This window comes from Macrobrachium rosenbergii, chromosome 6 (genome assembly GCF_040412425.1).
Source record: "Macrobrachium rosenbergii isolate ZJJX-2024 chromosome 6, ASM4041242v1, whole genome shotgun sequence".
Taxonomy (NCBI): Eukaryota; Metazoa; Arthropoda; class Malacostraca; order Decapoda; family Palaemonidae; genus Macrobrachium; species Macrobrachium rosenbergii.
In genome coordinates this window covers 14,396,861-14,417,580 of record NC_089746.1, presented here as the reverse complement: position 1 = coordinate 14,417,580, position 20,720 = coordinate 14,396,861, and the positions used below count along the sequence as shown (strand labels likewise).

At 35.7% G+C, this 20,720-nt stretch overlaps 1 protein-coding gene across 1 annotated transcript in view; it reads right to left on the bottom strand.

Moving 5' to 3' along the window:
* Sec16 (Secretory 16) overlaps nt 1–20,720 on the bottom strand; it is a 103,179-nt gene that overhangs the window by 14,918 nt on the left and 67,541 nt on the right. The window contains 10 exon segments of the mRNA XM_067104937.1: nt 51–1,415; nt 6,022–6,260; nt 7,326–7,509; nt 8,302–8,866; nt 9,140–9,294; nt 9,499–9,741; nt 10,057–10,615; nt 11,101–11,364; nt 14,247–14,348; nt 17,694–17,910. Of these exon segments, the coding sequence (XP_066961038.1) occupies nt 51–1,415; nt 6,022–6,260; nt 7,326–7,509; nt 8,302–8,866; nt 9,140–9,294; nt 9,499–9,741; nt 10,057–10,615; nt 11,101–11,364; nt 14,247–14,348; nt 17,694–17,910 (3,893 nt within the window).

The window sequence follows — 20,720 nt, the reverse complement described above, 5'->3', positions numbered from 1 at the left end:
ACAAAAAATGCCATAATACAAAAATGGTCGTGCACAGGGCCCATTAATACCTGCGTCACATGACTGTTAAGGCCCAGTGGTGGAGGAAGTGGACTTGACAAAAGTGGTGAATGTTGAGGTAGTGGTTGGAACATAGGAAGGGAGTTGGGTAAAGCCATGGATGAAGTGGAGGATTCCACACTTGGAGAAAGAGTTGCTGTTGTGGTCGTGGTTGACCCCAGACACTCAGGAATTTGGCTCAGTGAATCTTGAACAGATTCTGGCGGCTCAAAGGGCTGATGTGAAGGTGGCTGCTGCTGTGACGTGGGTATGGTGCTTGTAACAGCCAGGGGCTCCTGATTGCTCACCAGAGATGTGGGGTGACGATGACGCAACTGGTAATCAACATCGGTGTCCGATTCACGTGCCCCTACCTCCTCAATATCTTCATATTCATACAGGTCACCACCAAACTCATCATACTCATCATCCTGGTAGTCATAACGATAATCATCATCATCATCATCATCATCTTCAGTCAAAACAGGGTGAAGACCATCCTCTACGCTATGGTCAACAGGGTAGGTAAAAACTGTGTAACAGGGAACAGAAGTATTGTTATACCTATAAGAACACTTCTGATTACTGCTAGGACTACAGGAAAATGAATCTATTTGGTGTATATCATCTGTGATGAAAGAATCTACGGTATGAGGAGGACTGTCAGACGTAAGAGGGCAACTGGACGGTCTGGAGTTTTCGTCATCACTCTCATCACTTTGAGCAGCTTTCAATCGGGCCTCAGCTCTGGCAATGTCTGTATCTCGCCCTAACCTGGCATGTTCATCACAGAGATTAGGGGCTTGACAGCAAATGGTATCTACTTGATAAGTGCGTGGAGGAGGAGGAGATACTCTAGAAGTATTGCTACACCCTGATCCTAATTGTCGAGGAGATATTGGATCATCTATTGGAAAGGAGCCACCAAACACGAGAGGATTTGTAGGAATTTTCAACTTGTGAGAATTAGGAAGCATGGTTGAAGGGAAAGTGCGAGGGATGCGTGAAGGGGGAACCACACGATTAGGGTGGTTAGCAGGCAGTGAAGCCATTGTCAGTTCCATGTTGGTGACTCTACCAGGGAATGCCTGCACTGTGGGAGGCGAGCGTCCCTTATGCTCAAGGTGCTTAGCTTTGGATGCCATACTAACAGAGGATCTAGAAGGATTAGTGCTACGATTGCCTTCCGGAGTAATGGAGCCAGTCTTCTGGTCTTTGGTAGTTTTCTCGGTCTTCTCCATGTCACTCGCCTGGGACTTGAAGGACACCCTCTTATTCTTGTTTTCAGCTTTCGGTGGAACTGACGGTTCTTGTGTAAGCTCTCCTTGGCCACTTTTCTTTGGATTTTTGTTGACTTGCTTGGCACCATTACTCCCCTACGTTTATAGGGACAAAGCAGTCAAGACTAAAGGTCACCTACTTGAACCTCTACAAAATTTAGCTTCTACAAGTAGCTTAAACAACATTGGTGTCTTTTACCAAACTACAGTATCTATTATTCAGTTCTTGTCACATTTGAAATAATAAGACACCTTTACAAGCTGAGGTTAATATTAATCCAGTTCAACAGAGACCCAAGGTGCCTTTGAAAGGTGGAGTATCTAATCAATTCTTAGGAAATAATTCATAATTTTAAAATATCTTTCTACAAGATAAAGGAATTGACAAAGTAATGAAATAATGGGCCTTGTGGCATTTTCAAAACACTGGCGATTCCAACAAACATTGCATAAGAGCTCTCGCCAGACACTCTAAGATTCCATGTCTACTTTTATCTATCAGTCAAAACAACATATATGAGCATAATGACTCTCTATGTAAAACAAAGTATGAGCATAATGACTCTCTATGTAAAAACAAAGAACCAAATTATTAAACCTAAGCAAAATAATGGCGAATAAAGCTATTCTCTCATGACTCATGAGAACATCAACACGTAACGAAGGGAAAACAACCTTTAGCCTAAAAGTAACAGAAAAAGAAAATTTTTATTTCATTCAAAAGCATATACTGAACTTTTGAAGAGCAGAGCAAAAAAATATTTAACCAGATCACATCAAAAACTTCTTTAAACGTTCTGCATAGCTGAGGTAAGCTAAGGTTCAATGCCAGCACAAGCAACATTTAAAAAGAACTTTCAATAAATTTATGTTGAAAGCCTGTTTCCTAGTAATTAAACAATATTCGGACAATGCAAAGAGAATTTATGCTCCTTCATTAAAACAAAATAAAAAATGGGACAAATCTATACAGATTCCATTTATCAACCCCAAATTACTACATAACATGCAATAAAAACAGGCTTATCTTTAATCTTGCATTCAGTACATTCACCTTTAAATTACAAGTGTGCAACTGATCACAATTCTGTGTCCATTACAATTTACAAATTCCCTATGTCTTCAATCTATACTCGTGAAAATGACCTAACATTACTTAGACAATCAATATCACTGTGTGAGAACAGATATATTTCTCCTCTAAAATTATAATCTATATTTTGAGCTATGTAAGAAGGAATCCTACAAAAAACTGCCTAAATTTCCATTAAAGTTAACCTACTATAAAAAAAAAAAATTCAAAACCACACTAAAAATCATTAAACTTCACAATTAAGCTTCACTGCCAAATTCCCTGAGTATCATAAATAAAAAAATTTTCTATACAGTACTGTATGCCATCAAGAGGTCGCCTTATCTGTGTATTTGGAATATTGAAATACACATTCCAGTATTTCTGTCTATTTTTACAAAATATTTTAAAGCAATCTTTTTCATGTTTGTTGTGAGAAAGGTACTACACAATGTTTTACATGGACCATTGAATGTGTCTTATTTTATAAATAGTTTTTAATAAAACATCTTGACAGAAAACAAAAGGTTGTCTGGAACACCTTCACATAGGTAATAACAAAAACAAAAGGCTGTCTGGAACACCTTCGTACCAGTGAGGACCTATCTTAAAATTATGTTGCACATAAGCAAACTACTGATTTTCACAGCCTCAGCCCACACAGTAACTCAAGTAGCCTGATGCTTTTGTTGTTGCCCAGGTTTGTTTTGACGCAATTATATGCTGTATTCTTTACAGAACATGGACCTGCAGTACTTGAGATTGGCAATCCTGTAAGGGCCTACTCTTCATGAAACTCTCCACATACAAATATAAACTACAGTGGACCCCCACCTATTCACGGTTCCGGATGCGCGGCTTCACCTATTCGCGGATTTCTCTGTGGAACATATATACAAATTATTCGTGGAAAATTTGCCTATTCGTAATATTTTTCATTAATAAATATTCACAGATTACTGTACTTTCATACCATTTTCGTGACTAAATGCACTTTCTGTGATAAACTATTAAAATGTTCAGGCATAGGCATTTTTAGAGGGTTTTTTGGTGTTTTGAACCATCAAAATAGGCAGTTATAAGCATTTTTAAAGGGGTTTTAAGTATTCGCAGATTTGAGCTATTCACAGGGGGTAGTGGTACGCATCCCCGGCGAATACAGGGGGTCGACTGTATTTATAAGTAAGTATATAAGAGATTCAATACAATGTAGCACCTCAAATTAACAGACACGTTGGGGATACGGCCTTTCAGATAAGTAACAAAGTCTGTTCATTAAGGAAGACCCTATGATAAAGTTGGGCTTGAACAACTTATAGATATCTTACACCTGAAAGTACTTCCACATATAGTTCCTAACCCACACTAACCAGAACTTCCCGCATCATATCTGAAATGGTAGCAGAGGAAAAAATATTCATAATATCGTAGCTGATAAGCACAGGCGCCCACCAAGTTGAGGTATGTGCGTTGAGGTGTTACTGTATTCAGATTTGAAAACGGCTTCCAAAAACCATTTTCAAAATTATCATGGCAAGTTAAATCTTTTTGAGCTTAAAAAATAAAATGAAAAAAATCTGTCTTACAAACCTTTCCTATCTGTCTAGCTCAAAGCGCATTTAGATATACCCCTACCTTACTGACAAATTTTTTCCTCTGTTTATTGAGATTTATACCAAAGTTTATTGATTGTATAACATTAACGTACTGTATTGTGAGGAGCAGCCAAATTATTAACACAAAGAATATCTTGTATCTCTAAAAAAACCTTGAATATGAATCTTTTGATATTTAAATGTCCATTTCTACTTAACACTTGGAAGTATGTTAATGAATAAACATTACAAGAATGTACCCTCTACCTACTAATGGATTGATTCAAGCCCTTTTGGTGCCTAGGTTGATTACAGATGAAATGAATATACTGTATACTGTATTCTACACAAAACATGTTCCTACATTAGATCTGCAATACCTGTAATGACAAGGGCCTACTCTTCGTGAAAATCTACACATACATACTCCAGGTATTCATAAAAAGCACTTTCTACACTGCTTCCCAAGACTTGTTAGACTGCAATGTCTGGGACAACTGATAACTATAAACTTGAGCTGTATGTCAGTGATTCAGAGGTCCAGTGAAATACATCAAAAGAAACTTTTAATCTCACTTGACTTATTTCCAATTGATAAAATCTATGAAGTCCTTTACACAGTAAATTTAGTTCAAATATGTCTGAATCTGTTTACTTCCTTTACTTTCTTGAAAATCAAAAACACAAATATGTTCAAGTCAGTCAGTTGCCATTAACATTGAAATCATGACTTGAAAGACTACAAACCTGCAGAAAAAACATTATACTTTACACTTAAAACTATACTTATTGATAATGCCTAAACCTTCCAGGTGAAAACAACTGCCTCTTAGGTGAATGTTAACTTAGCATTCTGTCTCAACAGTTTCAGAGGATCAAACAAAGACAGTCTTTATTGAATTTTCCCATATGCAGAATAAGGAAACTGCCTACATCTTTTCTCAAATGTAAAAGTATTGGTGTTCATTTGTTCTGACACACTGTTCTCACTATTTTTATGAACCCTACACAAACTAATGACCAAATTACCATGTACTTTTCAAGCACTGACAAGTCCAGGTCTAGCACTTTGAGTCAGAAGGTAAAAGCATCAGACAAGTGGAAAGACCGCACTATCCACCTGCACAATGAATCAACTTTATTAATCCTTTTCAGATATCTTCCTGATTTCACTCTTGCATGTAATTTAACCTCAAAGGTGGAATTTCACATTCTTATTCTAATAATACTCCCAGTCTCTTCACAACAATCTCTCAATGTTGTATTGAAAATCTTTATATGCAATGAAAATACATTATCAGATAACCTCCACAGCAGGATAAGTCAAAGACAAAACAAATGATAAGATCATATGCAAGAATGCGGTAGCAAGACTGCCCTAAGGAAATGAGGCTAATAACCGTGTCAAACTACCGTAAAAGAACTCACTATGCAGGAAATTGATTTTATAATTTTATGGCCGTCAGAGTAAAAAGACTATTGTCAGTCATATCATTACAACTGGTAATAACTGTCAGAAAATGATGAGTCAACTCAAGTGACTCCCATATGGTTGGCCATTATCATCAACTATAACAGTCTTGACAAAAGCAATTTCATTTCAAAAATCCCCCCAGCAATACCGGAGGTAGACATGCTAAGCACTTTCTACTTCTCAGCTGCATTTTTGTTCCATCTGGCACAATATTATTCACAAGGTATGTCAATGTAGATTTTAATAGATTTTGCTTCTTTGGCCAATAAGAATTAACTTCACAGTAAACAAACAAAATATAAGACAAATGTCTGGCAAATAACACAATATGTCTGGCAAATAACATTTTCATTAATAACTGCATTACTTTATTGGTTAACTACATAAAAATGTCCACAAAGAAAGTCCAAACATTTCCTATGAGGTCTCTTAAATCCAGTTACATTACTACAGATCCAACGACGTTAAATGAAAACGATGGAGACAGAATTAGTTCTATCCATCAGGTCCCTTGCTCTACCAAACCAAACACTTGCCACAAAAGACGAATCATTTCCTTACCTTCTTTCCTGTCATTTCTGCCCAGTACGCTTCTTCTTCTGCTGTTCGCTGAGCGCCTGAGTTCTGAGATGGTTCTGGAGATGAAGACGACTGCGGCTGGTCAGCATCACTGCTACTTCCTTGATGCTGCTGCTGTTGATCCCATGGTTGATATGGCTGCTGATAAGGTGGGTAGCTGCCAAGACTATTGGGCTGTGTCATGGATGTAGCACTGTTTGACCGCTGCTCACTGGATACTTCTACAAAAAAAAAAAAAAATTAGAAGTTAATACTAAACTTAAGACAACTTAAAATTAAAGACTAAAAATCAGTATTCAAGTAGAAAATGCTGCAATCTGTAATGTGTGAATATATATATATGTTGCAACATTTCAAATAAGCAGTCATAAAATTAACACTAGGTAAGAGATGTAACTCTGATAAAATCAAATTCAAGATTCCAAACCTCTGAAAAATTTTGTTTCTGAAATGAAATGTGCTGTATATCTTAGGGCAAATTGGAATTATCAGTTACCAATACCATACAACCTTTCTCCAAGTAGGTCTTTCTTTGAAACACAACTATGAAACTCTTAACCAACTTTTCTCCTTCCCTTTTAGCATTTTCATCCTTTCAACTGCACAAAATTTCCCTCCAAAGTGTGTAAACATTACTTTCAGTATGTGAAATATTCATGACAGTTACATTACTTTCGGTATGTGAAATATTCATGACAGTTACAAGGTCTGTTCCTCTAGACAAACTCTAAGGGACAATTCCTAATGTATGCAATACTACATCCTTACAAGGTTTGGAAAAGTAATTATATTTTCCAAATTTTAAAATCAAAAGGAAGTGATACTATAGGGTCTTTAAACAACTAACACCATAAATACACTCTACCATCTCTTTACTTTTTGAGTTCGCTGATGAAATGTTATTCCTAACAAAGCATCAACTCAATATACAAGGATGAAAGATCTGAATAACTACCCATTTAATTCAATATATGAATACCAGAACCATATACAGTATCTACTTCACTCTACAAAATGTACACAAACTATTTAAAATAAATATTACCTGAATCCACAGTATACGCATTTATGGTTATACTGGGAACTGTGGCATGTGTAAAAGAATCCAATCTAAAGTTCAAATTGTAAAGAACTGAATTAACTTAAAACGGCAAGCTTTTATAAACATTCCTACCAACCCCAAAAATTCCAGATTACATTTGCAACATACACATCTGACATTATTAGAATTATTCTTATGTACTAAGCAGTACCCCCAGTTATGAACTCTTGACAACTATACTAACCAGGAGAGGCTGGAAGGCTTGAGTGTGACACATCTGCAGACTCTGGAGACATGTAACTTGGAGAGGCACTGACATCTGGCTGAGTATAGCCGGGCCAATAATTACTGCCATATCCCCCATACTGTAACTGATTTTGTGGTTGCATCATCATAGGCACATTCTCAGGGTGAGGTGAAGAACTCTCCTGTGAAAATAATAAAAAAAAATATTGTCACCCCAACAGTGTAACAAGGTGTTTTAAAATATAACATACTTTCCATACACCCAATTAATTGTAAAAAACCTTGATGACAAAAGTCTCATGCCATTAAATGATGAAGCATGGAGAATTATGAAATTAATAATTCACACTGACTGACATTTTAAGACATCTGAAGGCTTCAAGTCTTTCATGTAATAAAAATGATAGAGCTATAGTAATCAATATATTCATCCATTCAGAATTATAAAATTTAAAATTTCAGAACAAAATTCAGTTGGATTTATCATTCATACAGAAAAAACTAATAAACCTGTAGTAAGCATGTAAGGTTTAATGACAAACTAAGTATCTGCTGAGAGAAGTCAAACAAATATACAATTTGTTGTGACTGTGTGTGACAGGAGAGACTGAATGCTCATTCATAAAAAGCACGACCACAGGCTACTTTGTTTTCAAGTCTAGTCACACTTTTTGACTGATTTACTGATTCCTGTATCATTCTGTGGCTGCTGTGAGCTGTTTGCTTGATTTAAAATATCTGATATTACTGAATTCTTGCTCTTTTCCTGCTCTCCTTTCTTACACTTTGACCTACATTGATTTAACAAGCTAATCTGGTCTCATTTGATAATAGAAATTCATGTCTTGGCTATAACTGTTCTACTGTTTTTTAACTTAAATGGTTCTTTATGTTAGTAATCAACAATCCAAGAGCAAGTTATAACGATTTTGCTGTGTAGGAACACACAACCCTGAACTATTAACTTAACATACCTGAACGTGAGAAGTACCTTCCACACTTTGTCCACTTTCACTTTGCATGACTTGTGCAGATGGCCCTTCATTAGGAGTACCAGAGGCTAAGGGATATGTAGGGATGATTTGTTGATGGTAGCCACCATCCATAGCATCTGCTGATACAGGATGTCCCTTGCTTGGGTCAGGTGTGGCCTGGCCTTGCTGATGGGAGGTGTCAACCCCACCATACCCAAGCGAATAAGAATCGGTAGTAGTCTGCATATTCTGGGAATACAAATCAGGAGTTGTGCTTGAACCCTGATACGCATTCGCAGATGAATAATCTTGAGTGCTGGACTGGTACTCATGAGTTGACTGTGATGGTGCCTGTTCCGCTTCCTGCTGCCTGACAATTGCTACCAGTGAGGCCAAGTTTGTGAGCCACTGAGGATCTGGGATTTCAGCCACTTCTCCCTCATACATCTGATAGTGAAGGTCATGATACTTCAAACGTAGGCCAAGTTCATACACCTGAGCAAGGAAATCTCCCTGGTATGTGTGTGGATCTTTGCTTACTATCTGACTTATAACTTCACAATACCTGAAAAAATTTAAATACAATATAATTACCACTGTTATTAATGCTTTTACATTATTCACTTACTATTATTAATCATTCAGTTCATTCTCAAACTTTTACAAAAATGATTAATTCAATTTGGACTAGCCTGAGAAAACTTAACACTATACTTTAAACATCAAAACAGATCCTTCTTAAAACTTAATCTTATAAACTTTAATTCTGTTACATGCAACTTCTGAAATATTCCTATTAGTTAACTTTAAAAACAAAAATTCTGTAAATTCACGTCACCTGAGTGCTTCCGATGGGAACCCAAATTCTGCTAGCCTCAGTGCATATATGAGTTTATAAGACTGGAACTTCTCTAATACAGGGTTGCTTGGATCAAGGGAACGAGCAAATTCATATATCTCTGTGCACTGGATGGCTTCATTGGTGGCAAAAGCCTGTAGAAGGAAAAAATTTTAAAAATATTTTCACAAATTTCTCTCAGTATTAGGATATTAATACAAATTTTGCTAAAGACTAACACCACAGCATTTCATCATGTCTTAAAAAACTTCTTAAAAACACTGTGATAATCAACAAAGTTTGCACACTTAAACCTCAGAGTAGGCTACTCTGTTCAATACTCCAGTGAATGATATTACCTGGAAGGGAAGATTATGAGACGATCCTATAAGTACCAATTTTGATTCTTTATTTGAAAAGCTTCCCCATTCAGTTTCAGCAACAAGGTAACAAAAATGCGCAGCATGAAGTTGTCCACGAGAGGCCAAAGTTTCTCCTAAGGCCACAACAGAAGCCTTGTCACGCTGACTCTGCCCAGTTGGGTTTGAAATCATCATAGCTAAATGCTGACGCCAGTTTCCCCACTGCTGTGGTGTGTAGTTCTGTTGGATACAAAATGTATCATTTAACATCCTGAATCTTAATACACAATTTAAAACCATTGGTTCAAAATAAATTTTACACTACACAGAACGGATCTTTACTTAAAATGCCAAAAACAAATATTTTTGGAAAGCTTATGAACTCTAGTATAAGAAGAGTTAAAACCTTGAACTCAGTGGTCTGGTTACACTTAAATAATCAAACCAAAATATTTTGGAATAAAAAAATAAAAGATTAACATCATTATCTCTAATCAATGACTCATCACTAGATTTGTGCAGAAAGAAATGCCACCACATGAAAGCAAATGTTACCTTGGCTACTTCTGGTCGCTTTCCTGACAACTGCTGGAACAGCGTTAGTAAAACATCGTTGCGTGGGATGGAATTTGAAAAGGCTGCTAATACACGTGTGTGAGTCGTACTGTCCATCTTGTATGACAAGGCTAGTGCATGACCCCAGAGACCTTCACGCATTGCATAATCAACAGCTTCTTTCTTTCTACCAAGGCAGAGGTACTCTGTAAATTTCTTGAGGAGTGCTGCTTCATCACGCGGAGGCGGCACTGGTGTCGACTGCAACTGCATGTCAATCCCTTCATCTTGAGGGCTTCCATCCGACGAAGAAACTTCTGCATCATCTTCAGGAGATGAATGAGAGGCACTGTTCGGAGGCTGAGATAATCTATCTTGACCCTTGAGCAATAGTCCAGCAACATCTGAGCCGTAGAGTTTACCGTTTTGTTTCACTAAGAGAGCCAAATACTCCCAAATTAATGTGACAGATTCCCCATCTGGGAGCGCCTGATTTTTTGCTGCTCCAGATGCTTGCTGCTCACAGTATCTCACAACCACATCCTTATGTGTGTCAGCACTGTAATACAAAGCGATCAGACCCATCAAGAAAACATTTTTAATAATTTATCATACACTTTACAATATCTTTCGTCAGAATTGAAATATCAAATCTAAGCCAAAGGCCATGTGCTGGGACCTAGGAGGTCATTCAACACTGAAAATAATGTTGAAGCAATTGTTAGGAGAGGGTGGAAGTAAGATGGAAGAGAATATGAACGGAGGTACAGTAAAAGGAATGAAAAGGGCTGCAGCTAGGAGCCAAAAGGACACTGCAAAGAACCTTAAATAATACCTATTGCACTGTGTGAGGTGCACTAACAGCACTAACCCCCTACAGGATTTAACAATTATGCATTTTACAATATTGTTCATGAGCAATCACACTATAAAGACTAGTAATATGCATATAATAAATGCACTACACAGTACACATCTTAGGCAAATATATCAACTGTGCTATGTAAACATCAATTCAAACAAAAAACATACAGTATAACCTACAGTGTTAGTGGTCCAGGATAACTCTTCATCTGCCATATGCATCTATTCAGAGAAGGATCAATGCTGAGCATCTTTTGTACATCTCGAATCTGAACAACAGCCTTTTCACCTTCTCTTGGGTCCTTGGGCAGTACGAGGAGTAGCTGGCCACCTGGTGTGAACCGGGCATTGATGTGGGGCAAGCCATGTTGCACAGGTGTAAGCCGCTGAGGTGCCTCGCTGGCTGAGTCTCCACCAACTGATGGAACCCCACTTAGTTCGCCACTGAAAACAATTCAATACTGTCACTTCAAAATAATAAAGAGACTTCATTACATACTGACCTCTGAAGTTATTTTTTACTAAAATTGTCATACTAAACAGGCCACAATTAGATAAAACAATTCACAACAAACCAGAGTAAACAAAACTAAATATTTCTAAAGGCTTAAGAATATATGACCAAAGACACTCAAGTATGTGCTTCTTTAAAAAAAAATCCATGTTTCAATCCCTTTGTCAGGTTTTTGCAAAAAAAAATTTCAAAGCAGCTATGAATGAGAAAAATACAAAGAGCATCAGATACATTTTAAAGACTATCATACAGTAGACTTCCAACCTATGCCTGGAATTATTTTCAACTGTGCCAAAAATACACATCATGGACCAAAGCAAGGTCAACAGAAAAGGTCTTCCGAAAACAAATAGGAATGATGAATATTTTCAATAAATTAAGTGAATGAATACTTTGAATAAATGAAGTCAATATCCTTTTCCTTTTTCTGCTGTTTAAGAATTAACACATTAAATTTTTGTCAACAACAAGCATACAAATGAATCCCTACACTGATATAATGGAAGACAAATCAATAAAATGTGAATACTTCATGCTCAAGGATCACAATTCCTTGATAGAATGACCATTTCCCTTGATATTCACCAAAGAAATCCTGAAGCATAGAAAACTTATAGCAACCAAACACAATGGGCACTGGCTGGAGCCAAAGACCAAAATAATCTAAGATCAACTGAAAGCTAAATAATCTACTTTCCTGCTAAACACACAAATTAAGCATTGAATTACAGGGACATCCTTATATTCAGGTCCCCCTAGCCTAGAATTTTAATTGCTCTGTGAGAATTTTTTATATACTCCAAACAATTTTCTATGGTAATTCTTCTTAAATTTGTGATAAAAATGTGATGAGAATTACTTGGGCCCTTTAAATTCAAACTTACCATTATAATGAACAACAAGAGAAAACTTAATTTAATGGCTTGCCATAAGGTGTAACTACAGTATATTTGACCCATTAAACTGAGAACTACTAACACCGATATTGCTATTTCCAGTATGCTTTGCAATAACATGCTCAGTCTGCTCAAGACTGACTCAAGTTCCTCATGCCTCCATTAGTCAAAGGACTACTATATCTACCCCTATTTATCATCCTTTCAATTATGTTTTATAGGGGAGAGGATATTTCAAGTGAATAAAAAGCTAAAGCACCACTTTCAATTATGTATTATTACTGATATTCCCATCCCAATCATAATGTCAAGACTTTGGTATTTCTTTCCATCAGACTGGAAAATGGTAAATTTCAGGAATTCTGGTTAATCAAATGATCATGTTAACTTATTTCTTTAATTACTATTGCCTTCCTCATCCTTGTTCATTTATTTATTCTTGATAAAAAAAGAAAACCAAACTGCATACAGCTGTAGTTGTCAACAATGAGTATCTGGATCCAACCACACCATAAACAACTTAGTCCTGACTGAACTTCAAACCATTTTAATTTTCCTTGTTTTTCTTCATGTTTTAGCCATTAATACAATATGCTTAAATAATTCTTCCTTCTAGATTTTGTTCTAATAACTCAGGTTATTCCATATACACCAAAGTTCTTTATTCTTCAATTAGTCCGTCAGTTACATTAAAACAGCCTAATGATAATAAAAAAATATTAAACATCAGTATTTGCAATTTATTGCATAAGTTAAAAGGCAATGAAAATTCTGTATAAGCTGAAAGTCTACTGTACGTACCTCATTAATAAAAAGAAAAACATTGAACATTTGAAATAAAGGTGAAAATCATCTTTGTTATGACAAAAAATGTTAAAACAATTCATCACGCAAATGCTGCAAATATTATTCTGAGCCTTGTATCTTACAGATGTACCCAGAGATTAAAAGAACACACAACAAAGCTACAATAATCTGTAAAAAATTAAAACCATGAATACCAAATACTACAGAAACCATTACACCAACCATTCCAAAATAACCGTCCATACCTGGAAATCTGTACTGTACTTAACAGCCACTAAGTGCAAGCTTACATATCAAAGGTTAAAAGAAATGCTGAAGATGGAAGAAACTAGATGATATAGGCACTAACACATCAGAGGAAGTCTACACAGATTTGCCTGCTGTATGAGTTTTACATACTTTGGGTTATTAACTTGGAGAGTTAGCCATTCTTAACAATATGCATCTGATAAGTCTGCAGTGATTAATTAGAATAACTAAATGGATATACGAACCTGCTTTGCAAACATGACTGTTCTCATACTATACATTTCCTCAAAAACTATTATAACTGCAGAATAATTTTCTTAAATGATTCACTGTATATTTTAAATTTCTATTGATTCCCACATAACTTCTTTAATCAACAATTCTTTCTCTAACAGTTAGTTTTCCATTATCTCCACAATATCAAAGAAAATTTTCAGTTTGTTTTAGGTCTTACTGCCCCGCACTACACTTTCCAATATTTTTATTATGTTATTAAGGTCTTCAAAACTCCCAAAAGTAAAGTAGCAATAACTCGGTATTGTGATTTATTCACAGTATTACCTAAGAATTATTTAATCTTATGGAAAACTTTATCAAACAATGCAAGTTAATGTGTATTAAGTCCTTTACTGCCTAAGCACAAACTGATTAAAAATCTTATTCTACACTAACCTACTATGAATAGCCAAAAAAGGACATTTCTGTAGCCACCTTCAGAACTTACAAAGATGGACAATACATTCTTCAATTGCCCTAAGCCAAACTCTCTCAACATGACTTATTATCAGAGTTATGAGAACAGCAGACAGCAGTTAGTAGTACAGCAGCAAAATCAATTAATGAGGGCATTCATGACCCACCTGGCATAAGACTTGAGTTGGGAATAAGAGCCATCTGGATAAATAGCAGAGGGCTCGTAGGCCCCCACAGACGACCGGCCATGGAAGTCTTGCATAAACTGGCTGCACATCAAACATCACACACACACAAAACACGAAAATAAAAAGAAAAACAACAAAAAAATTCCATCAATGCCATGCAAGCCAAGCGTTTTAATCGTGCAGTCACATGAGCAAATATGAAACCCTGCTGTGAACTAAATTCTAAATAATGCATCTAAGGAAGACTATAATTGTCTTGTACCTTGTGTGAAAATATTTACATAAATATCTGACATAAAATACAGTATACACTTTCAAAAAAATATATGCAAATTAAACAAAATAATGTATAAGCCATCATCTGTTTTACTGCACTGAAATTCTCTTGCAATGTAAATGTCTAACTCTACCAAAGAATTTGTTTTATCATACACTGAAACAATTTAATCTGAGGACAATACTTTACACCTCTCAAAAAAAAACCATGAGCAATCAACCACAAAACACTGAAAAATACAAAACGATAAAAAATGCTTGAGATTAATTCATAAATTCTACAATATCTTAAATTAAAAATCTTTACAAAATACCATGCCCCATTAATTCCAATGTAATGAGAAACTTGAGAGTTAAATTCCCGTTAATTGCATTAATAGACAGGATTACTCAACCCATTCAATTAATACAACCAAAATATCTACGTAAGTGAGCAAATGTTACATCAAATAGGTAATAGGATTACTCAACCTATTCAATTAATACAACAAAAATATCTACGTAAGTGAGCAAATGTTACATCAAATACGAAATTCTAAAGAAATCGGTACTGTAAATCCTATCAATACTATTACAATATGCTACCTGACTTCATTGTTAAGGGCATTAGCAGAGTGAGTACAGTTAAGAGAAGCAAACACTTCGAGAAATTAAATATTAAAAATACTCTTACGCGGTTTAATAATATCTACGCAATCAAAATGCTGTATTCAGTATTATCCACTTCAATGTCATTATCTTAGTTTCAGAAAATGTGAAACTATTTTCTAATCATTCAAAAAACCTGCTCCAACACTATGCAGAATACTAAACAACTCTCTATACTGAACAATACTGTAATACTAAAATACTAAAACTATAAACTACAATAACACTACACTATTATGACATTGCTGGTACATAAAAAAAAAACTCGCTTTACATGAAGCTAACCAAACTATGAGGTATGAAATACAGTAAAGTAAAATAAAATAAGATTAAGTTCTCCCAACCAGAAAATCTAGCCAATTAAAAAAGCAGAACAAACAAGAAAGATTATTACACAACACAGGTAAGTTTCAGGATTACACAACTCCACTATTTACTGAGCAGTTATACGGGGGCAGAATTTTTAATGTCGACATGCTAGTAAACATATTCTTTACCTGGAGCTATGGGGGGGCTGAGTTGCATGGCCGTAATAGTAGCCATACGGATCGTATGCCGCACGCGGACTGTTTGCAAACAATTGTACCGTGAGATCACAGCCATAACAAAATGCATCGACAACGTACATTTTGAGATTAGCAGCCACTCTACAAATGCACCAAGTCACTAAGAAGGTCATGAGAATATTTTTGGACTTCATGACTAAGTGAGTACTGTACTGAACATCTTACTTAGAGATATATATACTTCCTATCAATTAGCTCTCTTCCAGCATAACTGGTTGCCTCTGAGGTAGTCCTTGACTGCATACTCTGCAGACAGATTATTACTCTAACATCATTACTTACCCTTGAGTGCAAAGCTTCAAGAGATTCAATAACCTACCTACAAGATCTATTTCACATTTACTATGCTTATAAAAGTACAACAAAAATTCACTGATGCAGTAGAAGAGATCTAATTCATAGCACTGCAAAAAAGTCAATCTTAGTATTGTACACCATTTATACTCTAGGTTAATCCCTAATATCTATGCTCCAAACATTATAATACATCAATAATTCTAAAACATCAAGATGATGTTAAACAAAGGCTGCTCTTAAGGATATGTTTAGAACACCAACACTGAACATGTCCAATTACTGAAAAAAAGGTAAGGTTACAGAAATATTTCATGATCAATTTCCCAAAATTAATCTATAAACAGACTGAATCAGACTGACCTAAATCCAATGTTAGTCCTTAAGGTCCTCATATTTAAAAACCATGTAACTATAAGTAATAAATCTGTGATCTTAGCCACCTCATGCTGCAAAAAATCAGAGCAAGTTTCTTTAAAAGTCTGCTAGTCATGTGACAATGAAAATTAACTTAAGAATTTTATTAAGCACAAATTCCCAAAATAGACAAGGTTCATGAAAAATGCAGGTGCACCTACATAGGTTTGAGGCACCTTACTTAAATAACCAAAGCTTCAAACAGTTACAATCTAACTAATAACAGAATCACAGAATTATCTACGTCCATAGTGAATCGGGGAAAGGAGAGATCTGATAGCCAAACTTCCAAAGAGATGGCAATCAAACATACTTAACCAGTTGGATTTAACACCAATTTATTTCATGAAAGTGTGGTCTGACAACCTGGCACTGTAACCATTTGGTTACTCAGTCCTAGTTCATCTAAATTCTCTAACTTCTGGATAATGGTCAGCCCCAATAGCTTTATAAGGTTCAGGAACCTACAGTAGGTAAAACAACTCTAGTCATATTACCTAACCATCTTCAATGTCATTCATGCAATACTATTGTTGCCAACACAGGGAAAGATAATGTTCAACTAAGACAGATGGTGCAGGGAGTTGGTATATATTCTAAATTACACAGAATATGGGAGCTCACAATTCAGGGCCTCCAAGTGCCAAAAAAAAAAGGGGTAATTCATGCCATATAATAAAATTTAATGCATTCTCAAAACTAAATGATAAACAAAACCAGTACAAAAACTCAAAAGCCAATTAAAAATTACAGTAATACTTTATATTCTGATCCCTTATTGAATATATTTGTGAACAGAATACACTAATTGTTCAGACTGCTAAACACAAAACCCTCTTGCAACCATACACAGTAATACATAAGCTATTTGAAAACTTCAAAAACTAAACTGTAAAACTTCAAAGACTATTTGGTTTCCCTTGCATGGCAATGCAACACTTATTCCATGTGTATACTGTAAACACTATAAATATACTGTATTTAAATTTAACAAATGAACTTAATGTTAAAGTTTAGCTCCATGCAATTACAATAACCAGATAATTTCATCTGGGTAATTTATCTGTGGGGATGCAAATGCCATTTCATGAGCAATTCATTCCATTGCTATAGGAAGTTCTTTATTTTAGTTTAGTTTTTTCAGTCTTGTGAAATCACGCTTGGAAAAGCTCACTCCACTCTCGCAATTCAGGAAACAAAAACTGTGAATTATTGCAAGACTCACCTACTGATGGACTTCTTAAGCTCATCGTTGACCGAAGATCGGCCTGAGTGGATGCTGGTCCTATCATCGTAGAAAGACTCGTGGGACTGATATGCGTGCCCATACTGTTTCATCCACTGCCGATAGTACTCCTTATAGTAGGGATGACCCTGGTAATATTGGTAGTAGTAGTGGTACTGGTCGTACAACTCTCTCGACCCGTAAGAATCATCATAACCTGAAACAGAAGAATTGCACAATATATTCCAGTCATATTTTGGACCTGTGTTGATATGCACTATTGTTATTATATTATTATTATTACTATTATTATTACTATTATTATTATTATTCAGAAGATGAAACCCTATTCATATGAAACAAGCCCATAGGGGCCATTGACTTTAAATTCAAGCTTCCAAAGAATAGTATTATTATTATTATTATTATTATTATTATTATTCAGAAGATGAACCCTATTCATATGTAACAAGCCCACAAGGGCCATTGACTTTAAATTCAAGCTTCCAAAGAATATGGCGCTCATTAGGAGGAAGTAAGGCGGTAAAGGGAAATACAGACTTGAGGTACAAGTAATTTAGGATTAGACTGCATGGATACCTTGAGAAAACTTCGTACCTCATCTCCATTTGGAAACCTTAGAAATGGATGAATAACCAGAATCCAAAACAGGTGGAATTCTAACATCCAAGCCAATTCATTCAGGTCTGTGACTTACAACAATTTTACAGTAGTCATATGCAATAATTAAGAGAATATGCATAAAACAGTTATTTTCATCAATTTCATCAATGTTCAGAAAGTCTATTTCTAACAAGATATAAATAGTTACCATGCTTGTATTTTTGTATCGTAACATTAAGTCAATGTGCCAATTTATTTTACATTTTCATAACCTGATGGATACACTGATAAAACATGTTAAGTGGAGATGTATGTATGAGTACCAAAGACGATGCATTACATATATACCATAACCACTTGGAACGAGTTGGGCAGTAGTAAATACAATATACGATATACCCTTCTTAATGGACAATTTCGAGGACTTTTCAAACAGTTCATTTAAATGACCATAACTAAATACGACAGTAACTGTTAAAAAACAGTCGTTTTATCTACTGTGTGTGCAAGGCAGTGATCCTTTAAGTTTTTTGCACACACCCCAAGTATTTTAAAATGAGAAAAAACAAGTGTAGAACAATGTTGTTTTTCAAATTATTTTTCTGAGCTTAAGCTGCAAAATTCATGTCAATTTTCATATCACATTTTCCTTCATTCATTTGTGTAAACACTTCAGGGGAAATAAAAATGACATGAACATCACTGAGGTGAATCTCTGCAACAAGTGTTGTTCAATGCTATACTGCAGCATCTGAGAATGATAAATGGAGGGGGGGAGGTGAGAAACTACTTCCTTCCCTGTCATTCTCACTCTCCCTGACCATAAGGCAAACCCACAAAGCTACACCACACACACCACTAATCTTTCCCAGAAACCAATACCCCGTAAGTTCCTGGAGCACTCTCGCTGTCTATGATGCATTTTCCCCATGTGGTGCATTTCTCTGGCCAATTTCTCTCTCTCTATCTCTTTTTGAGTGGAAGGCACCTGTTATTCTGTCTGCAGGTTCCATGCACTTGTGCATTTCAAGAACGTAACACTTCCTTAATGCGGTTTAATCATTTGCAAAGCTAACTTTCAACACTCAAATGAAAGGTTCTTCTTTTATACAACTTCATCATATTGTTTATGTAGCACAAAATTATTTAACAACTTGTCGATGCATAGATTATTTTAACCACACAAACAGTAACTGAGCCAACATATAAAATTTAACTGTATTTCATTTTGAATCACTTTAATCAGATAAGCAAAATAACGCGTAATGAATCTTAAATCTAATCATCTATGCAAATCATTAATTCAGAACATTCCTCACATAAGTGAAGACCACTGCAGCACTTCCTGAAAACTTCAAACAAAACGGGACAGAAAACCTCAAACAAGCTCCAACCTCACAACTATTCCTGCCTCCCCTCCCAACCCCGACGAAACAAAAGGGTAATCCCGTTCTACTGGGTAATTCCTGCACCCCTCCTGAACATCAGGTTTCCGGAAAAGGAAAAAAAAACTCAGCTTGCACAACCACAAGGTGGCCATGAAAATAGAGCTCATATTTGCTTCTTTTTACGATAGTAACAACAGAAGGTTTATCGAGACAAAAAATGTAATATAGCTCTTATTACACGGTAAGACCTTGGCTGTTTGAAGCCAGAAGGAACTACTGAAACTGACAGAAATCCAGCGTTTTTCCCCAAATTTCTTGGGGGTCAAATCCTGGGATTTCCAGACCCAGTCTTTAAAAAGGGCTGACTTTATTTATTACAAGTCTTAAAACTAAATATTTCCAAGTCCTGGGATTTCCAGACCCAGTCTTTAAAATGGGCTGACTTTATTTATTACAAGTCTTAAAACTAAACATTTCGAAATCCTGGGATCTCCAATATTTCAAAATCCTGGGATCTCCACACCCAGTCTTTAAAAATATTTTTTGTTTATTCACTAGAAGCCTTCAGATTAAATACTTCCAAAGGTAACTCTAAAATCTATACCCCAAGATAGGCATATCTCAACTCAACCTTAAAAGTTTGTTTGAACCAGTGTAAACCAAGACCTTGAATGCCCATGCCTACGGGGCACCCTCATCCACCAACATCACACACACAGGAGACGGGAGGTCCTACCTCAAGAGTCCTTCCATAACATTACTTTTTAGCCTTTCTTTTATTTTTTCTTTTCTTGTCCCTTCCTTATCTTCAAGTTTTGTTTCTGCATTCTTTTTATTAAAGACAAATCTCCATAACACTGATTTTCCTTTTCTTTTTCCTTCCTTGTCTTAAAGGTTTAAGTTTTGCATTCTTTTTCATTCAAGACAAGACTCAGGGACATTTGACTGCATTAATAACAAGACAAAGATACGCACTGAGCACAGTTTACATGCGATACGGCGCACTTTTTTTCTT